This window comes from Geotrypetes seraphini, chromosome 18, assembly GCF_902459505.1.
Source record: "Geotrypetes seraphini chromosome 18, aGeoSer1.1, whole genome shotgun sequence".
Classification (NCBI taxonomy): Eukaryota; Metazoa; Chordata; class Amphibia; order Gymnophiona; family Dermophiidae; genus Geotrypetes; species Geotrypetes seraphini.
The window spans coordinates 7,993,474-8,014,003 of record NC_047101.1 but is presented as its reverse complement, the minus strand read 5'-3'; the positions used below and the strand labels follow the sequence as shown (position 1 = coordinate 8,014,003).

The window sequence follows — 20,530 nt, the reverse complement described above, 5'->3', positions numbered from 1 at the left end:
TGTTTGTAGAACCTTTCTTAATGGTGTTAATGAGGCAACTTCAGCATTTGGAACCTAGGACAATACCAGGTGAACTTTACAATCTATGATCCAGAAATATCAAAGAAGACACAAGTTAAATTAATCATGTATTTTTAATGGGTATAACTTATGGACAGACTGGATGGACCGTTCAGGTCTTTATCTGCCGTCATTTACTATGTTACCTGGCAGAAACCTAAAGAGTAGCAACATTCCAGAGCTGAGATTGTGATGTCATAATGCCTCATTCCACCAATGCCGAAGAGCCAACCTCAGCAGTGATGTCACAATGGCTTGATTAGATGGAACCTAGGACAATACCAGATGGACTTTACAGTCTATGACCCAGAAATATCAAAGAAGAGACAAGTTAATTTAATCATGTACTTCTAATGGGCATAACTAACGGGCAGACTGGATGGACCGTTTAGGTCTTTATCTGCCATTATTTACTATGTTACTATGAGGCAGTGGGAGTCCAAGATGATTTTTGTAGCACTCTATTTCCATATGTAATTAAAAAAACAAACAAACCTCTTTTTATTATTGTATATGTTTTATCTTGTCAGCTGCTTAGTTGTAAGTGGGTTATAAATTAATAAAATAAAATAATAAATACACATATGTCCCTGAGCAGGGATGAAAGTTGTGGGTTTGGCTGACCAGATTATTTGGATAGAGTAACACAAAGGAAACCAGTCTCGGATAAGAGACTTCTCTTCACCCAAATGACAAGGTGATCAGCTAATTCCAGAGTGGCAGCCGAAGTAAGGGGCGAGACAGTGGAACAGAACTGGTAGGGCAAAGGAAAAGATCTTCTCCCCCCCCAAAATGATCAAAAGGATTGGCGTAGGTTCCCTCTCCAAATCCCCCTCACAATTTATTCATATTTTATCCCGAACACACCTGTACGATCTTTGCGTTCAAGCAATCAAAACTTTTTGGAGATCCCATCAGTTTCACATATAATTTATGATACGACCAGGAAATCAAATTTTTTTTCAGTCACTACCCCCACGTTATGGAACAGTTTACCCTCCTTTCTGCCGGAAGAATCCAATCTTACAACGTTTAAATCAAGTCTAAAATCATTCCTGTTTAAGGACGCTTTGATTGTAATTGATTCTGCCTTCTGACATGATTTTAATCTACCTCCCTGACGTCTCTCTTTTGTATTGAATATTGGTTTTCTTTCTCAGTTTGTCTTGTCTCTTGCGATTACCTTTTGTTATACATTTTTTTATTATATTTATGTACACCGCTTAGATTTTTTTTATAAGCGATATATAAAATGATAATAAACTTGAAACCTTAGAGCTGCTACACCGTTGTCCTATTGAACGGTGCCCCTCAACTCCTGGAAGACTCGGCACGGGACTTGCAGACCCCATGCATCCCCACTCCTCCTGTTACCATGGAAACACAGTGGGAGGGGGTGGGGGGCGTAGTGCCACCACCACTGCAGGGTCTGTGAATTGAACAGGCTCTTATGCTGAATTTTCTTCCAGGATCAGAGTTCCTGAGCTTGCGCTCAAGAGGAGAGCAGCATGGCAATCACACCTGTGCTTATGAAATTTGGTGCTGGAAGGCCCTGAGGACAGGTTAATTTGGATCACTAAAATTAGTGCACACAAAGGAACAAGTGGGTGTCAAAGCAAAGCCAGTGTTTCTCCTGAGCTGAGGACCTAATCTAATCTAATCCTTAGGTTTGTATACCGCATCTTCTCCACGTTCGTAGAGCTTGGCACGGTTTACAGGAGATGAAATAGGAAGGAACTACAATAAAGGGTTAGAGGTCGAAGTATGAAGAATATTTAGAGGACTTGGGATACATTTTTGAGACCTAAGAACACAAACCTCCAGAAAGACCTGAAAGGTAGAGGAATATAAAGAAGACCTGATCCCCTTGTCCAAAGGGCTGTTACTGACTCATCTCATGAAAGAACTGAAAGTGTACATTTGTTAAGTGCTTCAGGAGCCTTTTTTGGGTCAGATTTCATCACTTACTCCACAACATAGCCTTAAATTTCCCCACCTCTATAGTACCTAACATAAACATAAATAGTCAAGGCAAATAGAACGGGGCAAACAATTCAAGCAAAAATAACTTGAAGAGGAGTGACTAAAATGTCAATGCACAAATGTCAATATCAAAAATTATAATGATATAACTGTGTTTTTCACATGGTATTCAATAGAACTCTGCTCTGCCTCAGGCGGAACAAATTGCCTTCATGTCTCTGAGCAGAGTTCTATTGAATACCATGTGAAAAACACAGTTATATCATTATAATTTTTGATAAGCAGTGACTTTTCTATTTGTGCAGTAACATAAACATAAGCAGTCGTGGTATTAGGGACTGATCACATCCAAACAAACAAATGCAAAAAGTTCCATCTTGTCGGGTTAAGAACTTGAATGTTTCAAACTTCTCGTCTCTGGGACAGAGTGAAAACCATCCAGTGCAGTACATGCATATTCTCCAGAACGATTGAAAAAGCACCCCACCACCGGAGAAAAAGACCTTCCTGAGCGATCGGACTTACCGAAGCATACCTGCCGCCATCCGCTCACCCCTCCCCCCCTCGCTGCTGCTCGTTTCCCAGCCGGCTTGCAAAGCTGCACAAATGAACGAGGCGCCTGCTCGGGTGCAAACAGGGTAAAGGGGCGCGCGCCAGCTCCCCGGCACATTCCCGGGTCCGACTCCGCCGTTCGCACGCCAGAAAGGTAGCTGGGAGCGTTCGAAGTTCCTATCCAATCAGCTGAGGGCGGGCGGAGTCAACTCTTCCCCACCCCCACCAATCTGGATCCAGGTCGCGTGCCACATCTCGAGCCAGTCCTAGTCTTCATTTTGAAGCTCCTCTTCTTCCCAACCATATCAAGACGTTTGAGCAGGGGTAGGCAATTCCGGTCCTCCAGAGCCGGGTCAGGTTTTCAGGATATCCACAATGAATATGTATGAGAGGCAGTGCATGCAAATCTATCTCATGCCTATTTATTGTGGATATCCTGAAAACCTGACCTGACTCCGGCTCTCGAGGACCGGAATTGCCTACCCCTGCCCTAGAGAGCTGCATCTCGGGCTGTAACTAGCAGGAAATGCTCTGCAAACAGGATTGCTGAAACTGTGAAGTGACTATATAAAATATAACTTACACAATAAACAGTGATATTGTCACTGTCAGAAGGGGAGAAGTACTACAATTATTATGAACAAAAACAATTATTATGAACAATCATAATACCCATTGATGAGATAGTATTTAAATCCGTTTAGATTTCTGTTTCAAGGATTTTCATGTTCAAAATCAGCCAGACACCAAAAGGATCAAAATAGCCAAGATTGATGAATGACCTACTGCTAATTCAATATTTTGGACTACCGGTATATATGGTGCTGGAAAAAAAAAACCCTGCTCAATGCTATTCTATAAATAGCGCTTAAGGGGACATATTCTGTAAATGGTGTCATAGAAACATGATGGCAGATAAAGGCCAAATGGCCCATCCAGTCTGCCCATCCGCAGTAACCATTATCTCTTTCTCTCTCTGAGAGATCCCACGTGCCTATCACAGGCCTTTTGAACTCAGACACAGTCTCTGTCGCCACCACCTCTTCTGGGAGACTTTTCCATGCATCTACCACCCTATGCCCTCTCATTCCAGAGCTTCCTTTCAAATGAATGAGACTCGACTCATGCGCATTTACGCCACATAAGTATTTAAATGTCTCTATCGTATGTCCCTTCTCCCGCCTTTCCTCCAAAGTATACAGATTGAGATCTTTAAGTCTTATGACAAAGACCACACACCATTTTAGTAGCCTTCCTCTGGACCGACTCCATCCTTTTTATATCTTTTTGAAGGTGCGGCCTCCAGAACTGCACACAATATTCCAAATGAGGTGTCACCAGAGTCTTATACAGAGGCATCAATACCTCCTTTTTCCTACTGGCCATACCTCTCTCTATGCAACCTAGCATCCTTCTAGCTTTCGCCGTCACCTTTTCAACCTGTTTGGCCACCTTAAGATCATCACATACGATCCCACCCAAGTCCCGCTCTTCTGTCATGCACATAAGTTCTTCACCCCACTAGGCATCCTTTATAGAATCACGCCTAGTGGCGCCTAAGCAGAATTAGGCATCGCTAAGCATCCTAGTGGTAGCCACCGGTACCTTAGGCCAAGTTTGACCTGGCCTAATTTACTGACGCCTAACTCGAACACCTAGTGATGCCTAAGTCAACCACGTCTATTCTCCACCCCTAACCAGACTTTTCAGGTAGGTGTCATAAGCATCGGAGGGCACCTCAACTCAGGCGTTAGTAGGTGCTGCGTGGATATCCGTGTGTACATTCAATTAACAATTCAAAAAAAAAAAAAAAAAAAAATTGTTGCAACTCATTTTTTTACGGTGTGGTCAATTACCGTACCATTTAACCAACTACAAAAATTAACTTTCATGTGGATTTAAGGGGTCCTTTTATCAAGCCGCGCTAGCAGGGTTAGCGCGTCGGACATTTCATAACGCGCTAACCCCTGCGGCCGGCTAAAAAACTAACGCCTGCGCTAGCGCGGCAGGCGGTTTAACGCGCGTTAAACCCCTAAGTTAGGCATCCCTAGGTGTCCGCGATTACGGCAACATTTATGCCTACATACACCATCAGGACACTCCCTCCAACTTCAAACAACCTGGAAATGATCCTATTCCCATTTCTTACCAAACCTCTGGAATAGCCTATCTCCTTATATCGGAGCCCTTAAAGGACTTCTTAACTTTAGGAAAGCTGTAAAAACCTACCTTTTTGCCTAGTCACTCCCTCAACCCTTCACCAGCATCAAGTAATCCTATATGAAGATATATATATTGCGACACTCTGTATGTAAACTCTATATTGGGGGTTTTTCTATATCTTTATTCATTTTAAAAACCAACATCAAGTGCAACATATTATCATACACTGTACAAAATAAACAGCACTTAATTCCATCAAATGATATAATAAATACATATCCCTTCCACCCACCCACCCTTTCATACAGTATAAAGACAATCAAGAGTAATACAAATGATCAATCTAATCTAAACCTTAAGTTGAGAATGGAGCTCGACACGGTTTACAAGAACTTAAAATAGTGGGTAGAGAAGAAGAAAAAGGATTACATGAACTTATGTGTAGAAGGGGGGAGAGAAAGGGGGGAAGGATAGAGCTACAATTTGCTGAAAAGCCAGGTTTTCAGTTGTTTGCGGAATAACTGAAGGGAGCTCAGGTTCCGCAGCGGGGTGGTGAGGTCGTTCCAAAGACCTGTGATTTTGAAGAGAAGGGATTTTCCCAGTTTGCCTGAATAGTGGATGCTGCGTGGAGAGGGGAAGGCTAGTTTAAGCCTTTGGGCAGTTCTGGAGGAGTCGGGACTGGAGGAGTTGAAAGATAAGAGGAGGCAGGATTCCGTGAATGATCTTGAAAGCCAGGCAGGAACATTTGAAATGGATTCTGGAGATTATTGGGAGCCAATGAAGTTTGGCAAGGAGTGGGGAGGCATGATCAAGACAACCTAAATTGCAATCAAATCATTAATTAAAGGCCTATAGAATGTGGCCATGTTTGTACCACCAATAAGCCTGTCCTTGATGGTTTGTCTGACTCTGTGAAGTAGGAGTTTGTTTGTAATGCCAAAAAGCAGTGTTCTTAGAACAGGCTATAACTTTCTTTTTTTAAGAGGGAGTTTATATGCCCCTGGTTATAAAAATAATAATTTAATTACATGAGATAGTGACCTAAATATTTGAATGAAAACAATCTATCTTTTGTCTACATTTCTTACCAATCATATTAGGACTGTATTACAGAAATGTATTTCAGACTTAGGGGGGGGGGGTCAGTTTTTTGGGTTCAATTTTTTTTATTTTTTTGTAATTATGTTTTTGGTTACAGATTTCTAAGTATCTAAATTGGGATGGTTAGTTTTAGCAAACAAACACCAATTAAACATATCACTGACACAAAAATAAATGCACTTCCTGGGATAAATACAGCCAAACCATCCCTCTCTGGCTCGACGTTTATCGCCACGTAGGGGTCCTTTTACTAAGGTGTGCCAGACGATTTAGTGCACACTAAATATTACATCAAGCCTTTAAAAATCTGGAGAAACAGGGCACTTATGTATATGCTAATCTAATCAGTTTTGAGAAGGTCAACAAAATTGAGGGACATAATTTTTGCAGATTATTGGATCAATACAATATTTTTCATTAACTTCATACTCTAAGCAAAAGGTATGTTCAACCAGCATATTCCGAGTTCATTAAGAAATCTAGCAGCAAGCAAACTCTCTTTTGGAAAAGCTATATAGTTTCAAAGTAAATCAAAGCACTCACTTGACAAAAGGTCTTGGCAGTTAAATGTGCTCCTGAGAAGAGATTTGTTTTTCCATGTTATGCATTCCTAAATTAGCCAACAGTATGCTTGTGCAGGCTGCATACCTAGATGTGAGCTACAGGTTTGCACTTCAGTAGTGGGAAACAGAATCCCAAAGTTTTGTCATCAAGATCATTATTTCCAGACTGTTTATCTGGAAAAGAGAAGATCAAGATTAATGTTAACTGAGCCCATTTGCAGCTTGAAAGAAGTAAATGAAATCTGTTTGTTTGAGCAGGACTTCCTTTACAAACTCTGGTTTAGGTCTGAACTTTAATTTGGATTATACCTATAAGAAATCTTGGTGTGAGAGCAGTGGAATCCAGAACCAGTTTAACTAGGAGATAAATGTCCCCAAATTGCTTAATTTTCTGCATCATTGACAATAATGAACCTCTCTCCTATACTAGGATATTTAGTCTGTCAAGTTTAGGGCTAACACTTGCTGTGGTACTTGCATTGTGTCAATGAGAGCTTTTCTTTGGAATTTGGAAGATGTAGCATGTAGGTGTGGTTCTACATGGGAAATATTTCTGTATGGTTTTTGCCACATTTTTTCTTGGTATTTCCTGATCTTCTTCCACTCCATCCTGTTGACAGAATGCTCATTCCAGGAGGGAGATGTTCTGGCCAGTCCTGGTTTTAAACTTCCATTCAAAAAGCAGTGTAGTATTTGTAGTCCATAATTCGATCCATTGGCATCGGGATGGGGTTGGCAGAAAAGCAGGAGCAGCCAAAACATCTCCCTCTTGGAATGGGCATCTTGGCAGCTGCTCTGCAGAATAACAGCTTGCAACTGCTGTGGAGCTTTCCCCCTTTGCCACCACCTTTGCTTTCCTTGTAATTCAAAGGGTTGCAATTGGAATGGCCCAGGTGCAGAGCAAACCAGTAGGGATGGTGGCCAACTTCTAAAGAGCTCAGTTCCAAAACCTGCAAAGTGTCAAAAGCTCTTCCCGGGATAAATGACCATTTTGATGGTCAAGCATTGTAGTTAACTGAAGAATTTTGGGGAAGGGGGAGGGGGGGGGGTGAATATCCAACGTCTTACAAATAGAGGCCTTTCAGCACCAGTTTCATGCATCCTCCTCCTCCTGTTGCCAAATGTACGCAGCGCTGTACAAAGTCCCAAAACCCCTCCTGGTTGCAACAGGTGCCAATTACTCGGGCCCAGCTGATTTAAGGGCCGCCCGGAGGCCGGGGCCCGCCTTTGCACACGCCATGGCCGCCGCCGCGGGGACCCTGTGGCTCTGCCTCTGCTCCTCGGCCTGGCTCCTCTGGCCTTCGGCCGGCCTGCAGCCCTCCACCGCCCGCCCCCCGCGGGTGCTGGCCGACAGGCCCGAGGGGGCGGCGCGGCCTAGCAGCAGGGCGCTGCGTTACATGAAGCGCCTGTACAAGCTGTCGGCCACGCGGGAGGGCGTCCCACGGCAGCCCGGCGGCCAGCGCTACAACACGGCCCGGCTCTTGGCCCCCCGGGCCCAGTGCCAGGCGGGCGGCCCGGCCTGGGAGGCAGGTGGGTCCGGGGAGGAGGGCCTGGTAAAAACACTGGGGCCCACTTGAAATCATAACTTTGCAAAACCAGCAAAAAACTACATTGGAGAGTTTCAAGTTTCTTAAAATTTTTGATTTGAACGCAATATCAAATAATTAAATGCGTTTAACAATAGTAATTTGGGGGGGGGGGGGACAAATAACCATTAGAACAATAAAACATACAATCTCATCTATAGTTATTTGAAGATACATAAGGAATTCAAGGATAAATTACATTTGTTTAAAATAAAATAACAAAAAACCCCCCCCAAAACCAACAACATTTAGGGAAGAACAACATCAGGAGGGATATTAAAAGGTTTTACATTGTTATTTATTAAGCTAAGTTCGGGTAATTGTAACAGTGGTGAAACTAAAGTAGATAGACTTGCTAATCAATGCTTGTTTTTGAATGCACTTGTCTGGGCAGTTATAGCCTTACACTGAAGGGAATTTTTAAAAACAAAGTAAAATGCTGGAATCTCTTTGGGGCACACAGTTTGAGAGACACTGGCGTAAAGGTTGGTTTTGTGGAAGTATATTGTTCTTGGAAACCTAAATGCATAGGCTTATCTTGTGTATGAACTTGTTAATTCCGTTTACAGAATACAGGACTCTAAACTTAGTGTTTTCTTTCTTTTGTTTGAATCTCTCCCCCACCCCCTTCCCCACTTCCTTAGATGTTCAATCGCAGGATTTGTCATTCAGTGTCGGCCATGTTGCTGCCCTAGAGCAGTTACTTAAATCAGTCTTGCTGTACTCTGTTGACAGATCATATCTTCCTTCAGAGATCACATGTACCTGCAATTTAGCTGTTAAAGAACAGGAATTTCCAAGTGAAATGTGTCCTCACGCTCAACATTCATTTGCCCTTCAGCTCAAGCACAGACAAAGGTGGATTGAAATTGATGTAACAGCACTTCTGGAGCCTCTAATTGCCTCGGATAAAGAGAATCTCCATTTGGCTGTGAATTTCACGTGCCTGAACACCCAACAAAAAAAACCTTTGAATATATCATTGGTGCCACCTTGGTTGCTTTTGTATCTCAATGACACCAGTGAACAAGCTTATGGGCAGAATGCATTTGGATATGGAAGGGAAGACCGATTGTGGCATCATCAGAGGCCACTGATAGAGGATCTTCAGGGCTTGGATAGGATCCTGCAGGTTCAAAGAGCACCTCGGCATAGACGAGAGCAAAATAAAGAAGGCCTCAAAGAGAATCCAGCAATTCAGAGCTATTTCAACTTGTCAGAGTACTTCAAACAGATTGAGTTTGCACAAAAGGAATGTGACCTCCACAGTTTCCGGCTGAGCTTTAGCCAGCTAAACTGGAACAACTGGATCATTGCACCCCATCGCTACAACCCTCGTTACTGTAAAGGGGAGTGTCCAAGAGTGGTTGGACATAGGTATGGATCTCCTGTTCATACTATGGTACAAAACATAATCTATGAAAAACTGGATTCTTCCGTCCCTAGGCCTTCCTGTGTGCCTGCTGAATATAGTCCCATGAGTGTCCTAAGAATAGAACCAGATGGCTCTATTGTCTACAAAGAATATGAAGACATGATTGCTACCAAATGCACCTGCCGTTAGTACCCACTACTCTGGAAGCCCCCTAAAGAAAACAGCATTTTAGTGTAACCAGCAAGAATGCACTTTGTTGGCATGCATCATTGTACTTGTCTAGTACTATTTAGCACCATATATGGCACCTACTAAAGTTTTGAAATATCTTAAGATAGGTTGATAAACACTTTTTATTGCACTGGAAACGAATGTTATTGAGTTGGGCACAACAAGGATGAGTGACTATTTCAAAGAAGCTGGAGGCAAATGGGGGAAAAAGGGTGACTTCACTGGTTGGAAGTATGACACTTAAGAGTGTGCTACACTAAGCCGTATGTATTCAATGGTGCAGTTCAGTTTAATTGACTTGGTAGACTGAGATGGCTGATTTTCATATCTATAACGTGCAACTGTCTTGCTAGTACTCTTGATGGATCTATAACTGTAAATATAATTGCTTAAAAGAAACTACATTGATAAGTCTTCACCAAAATAAGAATTTGCAGTGTATATAACTGTAAGTACATATAGCCAAATAATCCGAGTCTGTTTTATGTAATGGCTATAGCAGTGCTAACTTTTTCTGTTGTATGAGACATACTGATTTGAGAACTAACTTTGTTTGGTTTTGTTGTTTTTTTTTGGAGAAATATCCTTTAAATTAGTTTGTATATATGTTTATAGTTCTAACTGCACTGGACAAATATAAGGAAAATGAGTATACTTGCTCTGCCTTCTGTGCATTGTTTGTCAAAAGAAGTTTTAAATGACAGAGTTGACATTTTTTATATCAAAAGATTTCTGGACACAAGTTTTAGAACTACTTGATATGCCTTTGCTTAAAAGGCCTTTTTTCTGAAGTGGGGAGGGGACTCTTGGCAAAAAGAGACGTATCTTAATTTGGCCATCCTTGAATTTTTAAATGTGAATTTTAGAGACCAAAAGCAGTTGTCTGATGGACAACTCTCCTTAACTTTGTTGTCCATATATAATAAGGTTGTCCAAGGCCAGGGACAATCTAATTTGTCCAACTCTGAAAAGTACTTCCTTAGATGCATTATTGTAAAGTTGGAGGTGCTCCTGCCCTAGTTGCATCAATTAAGTTGAAATGCTACCCAAAGTGTGTGAAAGCATGGATTTAAGAAGTAAACTTACTATTTTCTAGTGTATTAGACACAATTTGTGGCTTTAAATATTAGTTTGACATGTTCTCAAATGGTCTAGAAAATGTGAAATATGCAAATCATGGCCTCACAATTTTGGTTCAGATTGTGATGAATAAAGATTTGATTGATCTGTTTAGAATAAAAATGCATGCAATGAATACCTCTTTTTGTAAGTGCTTTGCATTTATACGAACTTAAGCAGAAGCAACCTCCTGCTTTTACAAGCATTCAGTATGGCTCAAAATCCAAAAAGTAGGATAACCAAATATTTTTTTTGGTCTCATGGTGGTTGTGTGTAGCATTGCACCATGCAGGACTTTTATTTAATGTTTGAGCCCTGATGCTCAAAAGCTTGCCTTGCAACTAATACTGGTTTAGCCAATCTTACTTGCAAGGCAGTTCAGCCTCCAATGCTCAAAAGGGTTCTTGGGACTTTTACCAATCATGGTAGCAGCCACTGGGAACCCTATGCTAATGTATTACAAGGAGCTCATTAGTATTAAAATGAGCACTCCTTGTAATGCACAGAAGGGAACACCTACCTCTTGCTGACTCAAATTTTCCAATGGGTTTGGAGCTACCGGTAGCTGTTTGAGTTTTATGAGTGTGTCCTGTGGCTATAGGCAGAACACAACTGTTAGGGGGTGGGACACACTTGCATAACAGATACACAACAGCTGTGTCCATATTGGGTGTTTAGAACAAAAACCTTTATTTTTTTTTTCTGATTGCAAGCTTTGGTGATCAGGTGCTGTACTGAGCTTGTGTAGAAGAGCTGTGCCTACTACTTAGCTCTTTTGTGCAGGATATAGGCACAGTTCCTCCCCCTTTCATCGGTATACTCAGCACAAATAGTGTGGATTTAATTTGCGTGCTCTTTGTGCTGAGCATAGCCTGGTAAAACAAAATTTGCTCTCAAACTGTTTTTGTTTTTTTAACGGTGTTTGATTGAGCCTTGTTCATCCTGCCTGGAGTCGGCTGAAGATGGTGGTGAAGCAGGATTCCTAGCCTGTGGTAGGAGAATTCTAATCATAGTACCATTTCAACACCTAGTAGCTTTATTCAGGGCTGATATTGCATGTGCTGAAAAACTCCTACTGTATGGTCTTTGTCCGAGTGGGCTAAAGGTATTGAAAGAGCGCACCAAATAGGGTTAAAAAGGATAGACTGAGGAGCCAGTCCAATGAGCTGAAATAGCACGAGGATGATAAAATAGTAGCTGGTCATCAAGATTAACAGAATACACAAGATTTATGTGTAATAGGATGATTAAGTAGACATTACTCTTTTGAATTTCACTTGCTAATTGATGAAGTCTTAAGTGGTGGTCTGCATTTTGAGCCAAGAGATTACAATCCAGTAGGCTGAGGTGAATATTAATTTTAATATTCAATAGAAACCTGTTGCAAGTCTGAGACTTACATTTTTTTTTAAATTATGGTAGGTGACAAACTGAAGTTTCTAGTACAAAATAGGGATCTTGAAACAGATGCTTCTACAACCGAGATGAGGGTAGCTAATAGGGCTATTATACACCTCCCAGAGAGCTCCGTTCCTCAGATATGCTGCTCTTAGCTGTACCATTCTCCTCCACTGCCAATTCCAGACTTTGTTCCTTTCATCTAGTTGCCCCTTATTCCTGGAATAAACTGAGTTTGTCCTTCCCTTGTTTAAAGCAGACTGAAACTCCACCTTTTTGATAAAGCCTTCAATCTATAACCCTACTCCCCCACCAACCCAGCCAGAAGATTAACCGGTTCCTTTAACTGTATCCATGACATCCTGTTTGTCTAGAGTGTAAGCTCTTTGAGTAGGGCTGTCTTCTTTGTGACTGTACAGTACTGTGTACAGCTGGTAGTGTTATAGAGATAATAGTAAAATCTGGAAAAGCTGAACAAGATGAATGTAAATGTATTTTCAAGTAATAGTAAATGTGCCATCTCAATTTAGCATGACATGATGGCTTATAAGCACCAGTGCTTGAAAAGCTGTGTTTCTTAAATTCCTATGAAAACTTAAGAGATGTGTTGATGGCTTTGGAGCACAGGGCTAGGCAGAGTTATATATATCTCCCTACTTATACTTCTGTACAAGTAAATGAGTCATGCAAATTTATTCACTTCCTTACTGCTTAGATTTGAGTTGTGATTGCTTGTCTTTTCAAGGTCTTATGCAAAATAAGTTACCAAACGGCTTTGGAAAGTGGGCTGCGTACTAGAGAGCTGACAATTTAAGTAGAGAAACAATGAAGATTGTGATAAATTTGTCAGGGTCACACAAAGAACTGGTGGGAAAAGCAGCATTTGGGCCTAGTTATTAAACTACTAAATACTAGGCTATGTATTTGTTATAATTAGAGTAAAAAATATACAAAAAATAAGGGTCTCAACAGCTTAACTATTACAACTCATATACACTTTTACTATTGAAAGGGAATAAAACCACAGCACAAGAGTATGACAATCAATACTGCAAATACAACAGGGTGAAGAAAACAAGGCTCAGAATAGCATAGCAGTAATAAACAATTGGTGCATTGCTCCCATAGGATCAGTCACTGGCATAAAAAAGCTCCAACCCGTACATAAATAATCTTGCAGCACAGAAGCGCTGATAACTCTAAGGGTGTAATACTATAAATCTGCCAATAATTAATCAGAGTTGTGAGCGTTTGTTCTCTGCTGCAAGATTACTTATGTATGGGTTGGGCGTGCAAAAGATAGAGCCAAGAAAGATGATTGAAACCACAGAAGATAATGGTTCGGGTGCTAAATCCATCAGAACCCACCCTCCATGGACATTCAAGAAGTTTGCTCAGGATTTGGGGGGGGGGGGGGGGTGCTCAGGCACCTACAAAACTGGCTCCTGCAATGGAAACTGTTAGCTCTATAAACATGATAAATAGTAGTAGCAGCGCTGAAGAATGCAATCACTGGAGAAGCGAACGGCATTTGATAACAACCCAGCAGCTGCCTAAGGAAAAGTGAAGTCCACAACAGGATGTCGACAGTATGCAACGCATGAGATCAATGTGCATGGCGATCTTTATTCTATGCAAAACTGAGCTCATGCATATTCACTGCGGGTATCCTCAAAGCCTGACCTGAGTGAGAAATCCCAAGCAAGGTCTGCAAATTTAATATTACAGTAGTAAAAAGAAAAAAAAAAACAAAGTCGCTTCGCCTAGCTTTCCCAAGCTCGTTAGCACGCGCACGCCATCGCAGCTACCAGCTGCTGGCTCTGCGCACGCGCGCTGGGCTCGCGCCCCCTCGCCGGTAGTGACGTTGAGAGCCCAGGCAAGGTCGCGCCGTTCCTTGACGTCGCTCAGGGAAACTGCGAGCTGCGCGTGCGCTTCTGACGCCGGAAGGAAAAGAGACTTGTGGGCCAGGCAGGGAGTGAACGACTTGGCCAAGGTGAAGAAGGAGGCAAGTGGCGGCGGCTCGTTACGCAGTATTTAAAATGTGTGTGGGGGTTGGTTTTTTTTTTCAGTCTTCAAATTTTTATTGAGAAAATAAGGTGGTTGTTGTTTTTTTAAAAAATTGATATAACAAGTTTTGTTCTACTACTACGTATTATTTCTATAGTGCTGTATATTTTAACATACAGTAGACAGTCCCTGCTCTGAAGAGCTTACAATCTAATTTAGACAGGACATTTCAGGGTTGGGGAGATCATGGTAGAGAAAATGATACAGTGGGTCTAGGTCAGGGGTGTCAAAGTCCCTCCTGGAGGGCCGCAATCCAGTCGGGTTTTCAGGATTTCCCCAATGAATATGCATGAGATCTATTAGCATTCATTGAGGGAAATCCTGGAAACCCGACTGGATTTGCGGCCCTCGTTCCCAATAATTCAATTTAAAGGGAAGCCAGATATCATTAGCTCCTGTAGATTTATCTTTAAATGTACTGTTTAGTGCATCTATAATGTATGTAACCCAGTTTTTACATTGTTTACATTTACGCTGCTTGAATAAGTCACAGGATCCACCACAGATTAAAACTGGTTAAGATACATAGTTGTGTTTCTCTAAATTCTAGTGCAATTTGTTTAAAATGGTTTTCAATCTGTTCTCTCAATTGTCATTTCAATCTAGGCTACCTGAATAGACTGATGCTAATTTACCCCCCCCCCTGCCCATGTTAGGCTTTCTTATTGCCAGTTGCGGTGGTATTAGCTCCAACACGCATGGAAATTCTATGAGCATCTGAGCTAATTCCACCACAGCCAGCGATAAAGCCTAACCTGGCTTTGTAAAAGAGGTTAGTTTGGAAACCTCTGCTGTGGATGAAACTACATCATTAGTAAAATCTTGATTTGATTCTACAGCAAGAATTGATTGAATATGGGACATCACTTTGGAGACCTAATCAAGGTGCGGCATATCATCACATATAGCCTGTCTCCATTTGAGCAGAAGGCATTTCCCAACTATTTTACTAAAGGCATCCCAAATTTGTGGAGGCGATTTAGAGGACAGGTCTTCAGAGTAGGCCCTCGTAAGTATTATCGTCGACCTTATTTTTGAACATTGCCACCCTCATGGACTGCTTACAAAATCGTATTAATGCTGAATGACAGGTGTCTTTTGCTAATGAATATACAAAGGGACAGCACAGCCATTCCTAGCCTTCTTTACTGATAGTTTTTTTTAAGAATCTATAGGCATCTTGACTGTTGTAAATCCACTTCTGTGGCCTTTTTCCTTTCACCAATATACCTGAAACAAGTCTTGTTACCTTGTCTTAAATCGTTTGTCTTCTCTTTCAACTTTATGCTGTATTTGTTTTACATTGCTGTATTTTATAAATGCTATCTTTGTTTCCTTTATTAGGTAGACACTTTTTGGAAAACCCTATAGGTTTGCTTGTACTTACTTTACTTACATAAAGATGTTACCCATCTTGTAGCCCCTTTCAGTGTAGCCCTCTGTCCTTCCACTTCCTTTATTTATTCCTGCCCTGCCAGAAACTCCTTCAAGTACTTCTCTGTTTTCTGGTCTGCATCTTTGAATTGCAGGACTTTTGAGTTTTGTGTGACTACACTGCACTTTAGCTATTATATCAGTGGACACCTTCCTAGAAATTACACACTCCCTGAAAAATAAATATAGCATCAACTGTTTCCTTGGTGTGTTCCCTCACTATATGGTTTGTACTATCTTTTACTTTCTAGATTTTAACCCACATCCAGTAGATTAGTCACCCAGTATCATAGCCACCTATTTTCATTCCCACCTTTGCAATATCATCAGTCGTCTGTCCAGCTCTTTTGTGTGAAGTCTGTAGATTAGACTAGTGTGGATGATAGTACCATCTGCTCTCTCCAACATGATCCACAGGGATATCTTTTCCTCTCAACCCCTGCATTTCAGCTGCATTAATACTGTATTGTATATAAAGAACTGCTCCTCCCCCTTTTTGGCTATCTTGATGCATCCTGAGTAGTTATAGCCAGGTGTGGTGATAACCCATTCATGACTCATTTAACCATGTCTCTGTAAACACTGTGGAAGTCCATCACCTCCATTAGGGCTTCCAGATCATTATTTTATTGCCAGCATTTTTAAACTACTATGCCACAGCTGTTCCTCCTGTCTTGTCCCCAACCAGTGACCAGTGCTATAAGACTGTTCAGCAGCAATTCAAACAGCCTGCTTGCTCCAATCTCTAAGTCTTCTCTCCAAAACTTCCTGCTTCCTCTTAGGCGGGAAGCTTCAGAGAGAGGGCTCAGGTTGGTGTGAGGAAGCTGAATCATTGCTTCCTGCCTCCGCTGACCACTGCAGAACAAAAGGTGAGGGAAAAACAGACAGATTCCCCAGTTTTTGTACCCAGATATCATGAGAGAGTTAATGGCACCTCAATTACTATTATTAATTATAGTGAGTCCATGGCTTTTGACATGTGTGTTTCTGTGGCAGTTTGCTAGTTACCACAAATTTTAACCAGATTATTACACAGTGAAAATTTGTGTAACATTCAGATTGTGTCCATTTGGTATGATCTCATTACTTTGTCATTTTGGGGGTAATGGTGGGAATCTGTTTTAAAGGAATTTAGGCTTACAGGTTGGATGCAGTGAAAGGACGTGATCACCACCACCATCTGTAAGTTCTGTCTTAACTTCACAAACCTCGGACACTTATACTTAGTTATTTTATTTGATATAACGCCATTTCTAACAAAAAAAAAGTCAAATCAGAGCGGTTAATAGTTAAAAATCAAAGGAAAATAATTAAAAAAACAACAATAAAATAAACACAACAGGGAAATGTATACTGTACAATTAACAATACTAGACACACAATGACAATCAAGGGTAGGAAAGGTTTACAATATCAAGAGATAATAACAAATACGGTAAAAAAAAAAAAAAAAAATGCGAGAAGAAGAAAGCAAAGGAATAACTGAAGGATTGGAATGTATTAAGATGGAGTATGGGTTACTATGGGATAGTTTTATGAGGAATGTGAAGATTTTAAAGGGTCATGAATTGTCTCTTACTACTATTCTGAGGTACACTTCTCCCTCTGTATTCGCTGTGATAGGGGATTAACAGAACCACAAATACTGAAAAACCGTAAATAACTTTTTAATGTTATTTGCTGTTTTCTATTAAAAGACCATCCTAAATATGGTGAAACTGCAAATAACATGGTGGGAGACCTGGCCTGTTTCTGAAGGAGAGGCAAAACATGGTGAACAAAGTGCTGGGAATCAGCGATTTCTCTATGCAAGCTGATGTAATTTGGGGGGAGGAGCCAGCAAGCTAAAACCTGTGAATAATCGAAACCGCGAATATGGAGGGAGAAGTGTACAACCAAAGTGGTTTATGTATTATATATGTAGGTACGTTCTCTGTCCCTTGTAGGCTCGCAATCTAAATTTTGTACCTAGATTGTAGAAGTCTTTCTTGTTTACTGTCTCAGGCAGATTTCATACCCGCTGAGACTGTTTCTTTTATTATTTGATATAATATCATGCTGAAAGTTCAGAAAAGTTAAATTCCAGATTGCCAGCTACCTGACTATCTAGTCTTCTGGGATATCTAAATGGGCTGTTGCTGGACCCTTACCTAGTCTCAGGGAGTCTTTAATTATAACAGGCCTTTGGTCAACTATTGTTAGTACAAGATTACTAGTATAGAAAAAGGAGAAACGACTACTTTTTTAGGATGAGCAAGTTGGTGATACCCTAACAAGAGAATAAATACAAGTTATTTAAATTACCCGCTTTACAATAACAGAGACCTTGTTCTTTTTTTCTTTAAGCATTTTTGCTCATGTATCTCGTTTATTCATGGGGGACGCAAGAACATGCAAGGACTAAAAGGAAAGACCCGTCTCTCTATGAAAATGACCAGTAATTGAGAAAACAGAAGAGAAACAATTCACTCAGCATTTTTTTGTCCTATGACTATGTAAAAGAGTATTTACATACAGCTGTATGAAAACACTTGTTCAATAAACATAACAATGCACACATCAAATCTTTGTAGACTTGTTTTTCTATGGGGAATTTAGTGGGTGCGTACTTATATCTGTGGAAAGGATGCATAATGGTTGCTTAAAATAATCACAAGTTCTGCTAAACAGTTATACTTGCAAAAGTGCAGGAGCTTGGTTGCTGCAAAGCAGATCAAAATGGTTCACTAGTACCAGAATGAGATTTCAAGAGCAAGAGTTCGTGTAGCAGCACTACCTATTCTAGTGGCTGGCTAAGAGGCCACTTGTACTTGCTCTGGAGAGAAATAATATTAAATGGAAGTTAGATGAAAGCTTGTAGGGGAGAGTTGTGCTAAATTTCTTTTAACCATTTTATATAACCATTTCAATAAAAGCAAAACAACATAACATCGTGTTTCTATACCACATAACCATAAGTTCAATGCGGTTTACAAAAATTACATAATCTACAAAAAAGGGCCATAGATAACTACTCGGACAAGTACTTAGGGAAAAGATAAGACTTCAATTGTTTCCTAAAGAATTCATACGAGCGAGAAGTAACAGTGATCAAAAGTCTTTTTGTCATGAAAAGCTGCTTGAAATGAAAGCAGATGATCGTGGTATTTCTTGCCTTTGCAGCCTTTAACTGAGAGAAATACAAACATAGCATGTGATTTTCTAATATTCTTATGGGATGCAATTGAAAATCTGTCGGCTAAATAAAGCGGGGCTTGGCCATAGATGACTTTGTAACATATGCAACCCGGTTTAAAGATAATGTGTGCCTCCAAGAGGAGCCAGTGCAACTCACAGTAGAAGGAGGTTACATGATCATATTTCTTTAGACCATAAATCAGTCTTACTGCAGTATTCTGGATCAATTGTAATCTGGTAATATTTTGCTTAGTCGTAGTTAAATAAGCAATATTACAATAGTCCAAAAGACTCAGTACCATAAGTCTAAATGCAGAAGTTTCAAAGTACGATTTAATAGTATGGAGCTTCCATAATGTGTAGTACCCTTTTTGGACTACGGGGTCAATCTGACTTTTCATAGTTAGAGTTTGATCGAGGACAACTCCCAGTTAACGATTCTGGTTTTCAGCAAGGATTCAGTTCTCAACACTCAGATCATGGGCCCAATGACACTCTTGCCATCCAATTAAAAAAACCCAAACAATTTTCCAAAATCTTATTTATGCATCCTCTATACAAAACCTGTTCCTTCAAAATCACGAGTAAAATGGCAGCTACCCAGCTGTTCAGCTGGTGACCTTGCCAGTGGATTGCCATCCTTTGTGCTAGTTTTACAGCTGCCAGACTGATGTGAGAAATCCCCACACTTTTTAGTTCTTCCTGACAACCCCCCAAAAGTTAAAGGGTTAACAGGAATTTAAGATATTGGAAACTATTATTGATTGTTGCAATATCAATATTGCAGCAATTGAGAAAAAAATTCTTTTGCATCCCTTCATCCCATACAATTTGAAGATTTTCCATCCTGTTTTGAAAAGCCTTCCTGTAATATAAAAAAATACACTTGATTACTACTACTATTAATTATTTCTATAGCGCTACCAGATGTACACAGCGCTGTACAGAATCACAAAGAAGAAAACAGTCCCTGCTTGAAAGAGCTTACAGTCTAAACAGACAAGGCAAACAGGATGATTGGAATTATAGAGACAAGACTTGAAAACATCAATATATATTCTTAAGATTCATTGAAAAAGGTAAATCATAAGAATATTTCTTTATTTTTATTTGTTTTCTAACCATTCTCTCCGGGGAGCTCAGAACAGTTTACATTAATTTATTCTGGTACTCAATCATTTTTCCCTGTCTGTCCCAGCAGACTCGCAATCTATCTAATGTACCTGGGGCAATGGGGGGATTAAGTAACTTGTCCAGGGTCACTAGGAGCAGTGTGGGTTTGAACCCACAACCTCAGGGTGCTAAAGCTGCAGCTTTAACCACTGCTGCTACATGTAGCCCAAGAGGCCAGAATCCATCGAGGATAAGAATAGGCTGGGTCAGGAAAAGCCAGGTCATACTACAAGAATTTTATTCACTTGATACAAAAACAAACCAAACATGGCCACACTTCAGCAACTGCCTATGTTAGGGCTAACTGCTTACCTGCAAGCTTGCTGTTGCGCGATCAATGCTTGCTCTACACTTCCCCAGGCTACCTTGACCCTGCTGGCTGCTTGCATGACCTAAATTTTTGGCCAATGGGGATTATGCTTCAAGAGGCTCAGTTGTAGACAGCCCCAGCCCCCTAGTTCCACATATAAATATGATAAGAGGGCAGGCTGGGAAAAGCCACATGCGCCTGGCATGAAACCCCAAGGCCAAGGGGAAAGACACATGGG

The 20,530-nt window shown here is 40.8% G+C and overlaps 3 protein-coding genes across 7 annotated transcripts in view; 2 read left to right on the top strand and 1 right to left on the bottom strand.

The window, feature by feature from the left end:
• Window positions 1-7,582, bottom strand: part of SHROOM1 (shroom family member 1) — a 63,724-nt gene extending 56,142 nt beyond the window's left edge. The window contains exons 1-2 of one of the 2 annotated variants that reach the window (XM_033927217.1): window positions 7,491-7,582; window positions 6,403-6,596 (exon numbers count right to left, since the gene is read on the bottom strand). The gene's annotated coding sequence lies outside the window, so the exon portion shown is untranslated. Of the gene's footprint in view, window positions 1-2,568; window positions 2,745-6,402; window positions 6,597-7,490 lie in introns of those variants that run through there. The other variant, XM_033927216.1, reaches the window with a different exon arrangement.
• Window positions 7,583-7,626: 44 nt separating this feature from the next.
• On the top strand, window positions 7,627-11,583 carry GDF9 (growth differentiation factor 9). Its single transcript, XM_033927218.1, has 2 exons — window positions 7,627-7,952; window positions 8,653-11,583. The coding sequence occupies exons 1-2, from the start codon at window positions 7,661-7,663 to the stop codon at window positions 9,570-9,572; spliced, it is 1,212 nt and encodes a 403-aa protein (XP_033783109.1). The 5' UTR covers window positions 7,627-7,660; the 3' UTR covers window positions 9,573-11,583.
• Window positions 11,584-13,988: 2,405 nt separating this feature from the next.
• LOC117351508 (cytochrome b-c1 complex subunit 8) lies at window positions 13,989-18,196 on the top strand. Of its 4 annotated transcripts, none has more exons than XM_033926854.1 (3): window positions 13,989-14,136; window positions 15,038-15,207; window positions 17,979-18,196. In XM_033926854.1, the coding sequence occupies exons 2-3, from the start codon at window positions 15,054-15,056 to the stop codon at window positions 18,071-18,073; spliced, it is 249 nt and encodes an 82-aa protein (XP_033782745.1). In that variant the 5' UTR covers window positions 13,989-14,136; window positions 15,038-15,053; the 3' UTR covers window positions 18,074-18,196. The 4 variants fall into 4 exon arrangements, with proteins under 4 accessions (XP_033782745.1, XP_033782747.1, XP_033782746.1 ...); XM_033926856.1 differs by having other exon boundaries at window positions 13,998-14,124; XM_033926855.1 differs by having other exon boundaries at window positions 14,026-14,172.
• The last annotated feature ends 2,334 nt before the right edge of the window (window positions 18,197-20,530 follow it).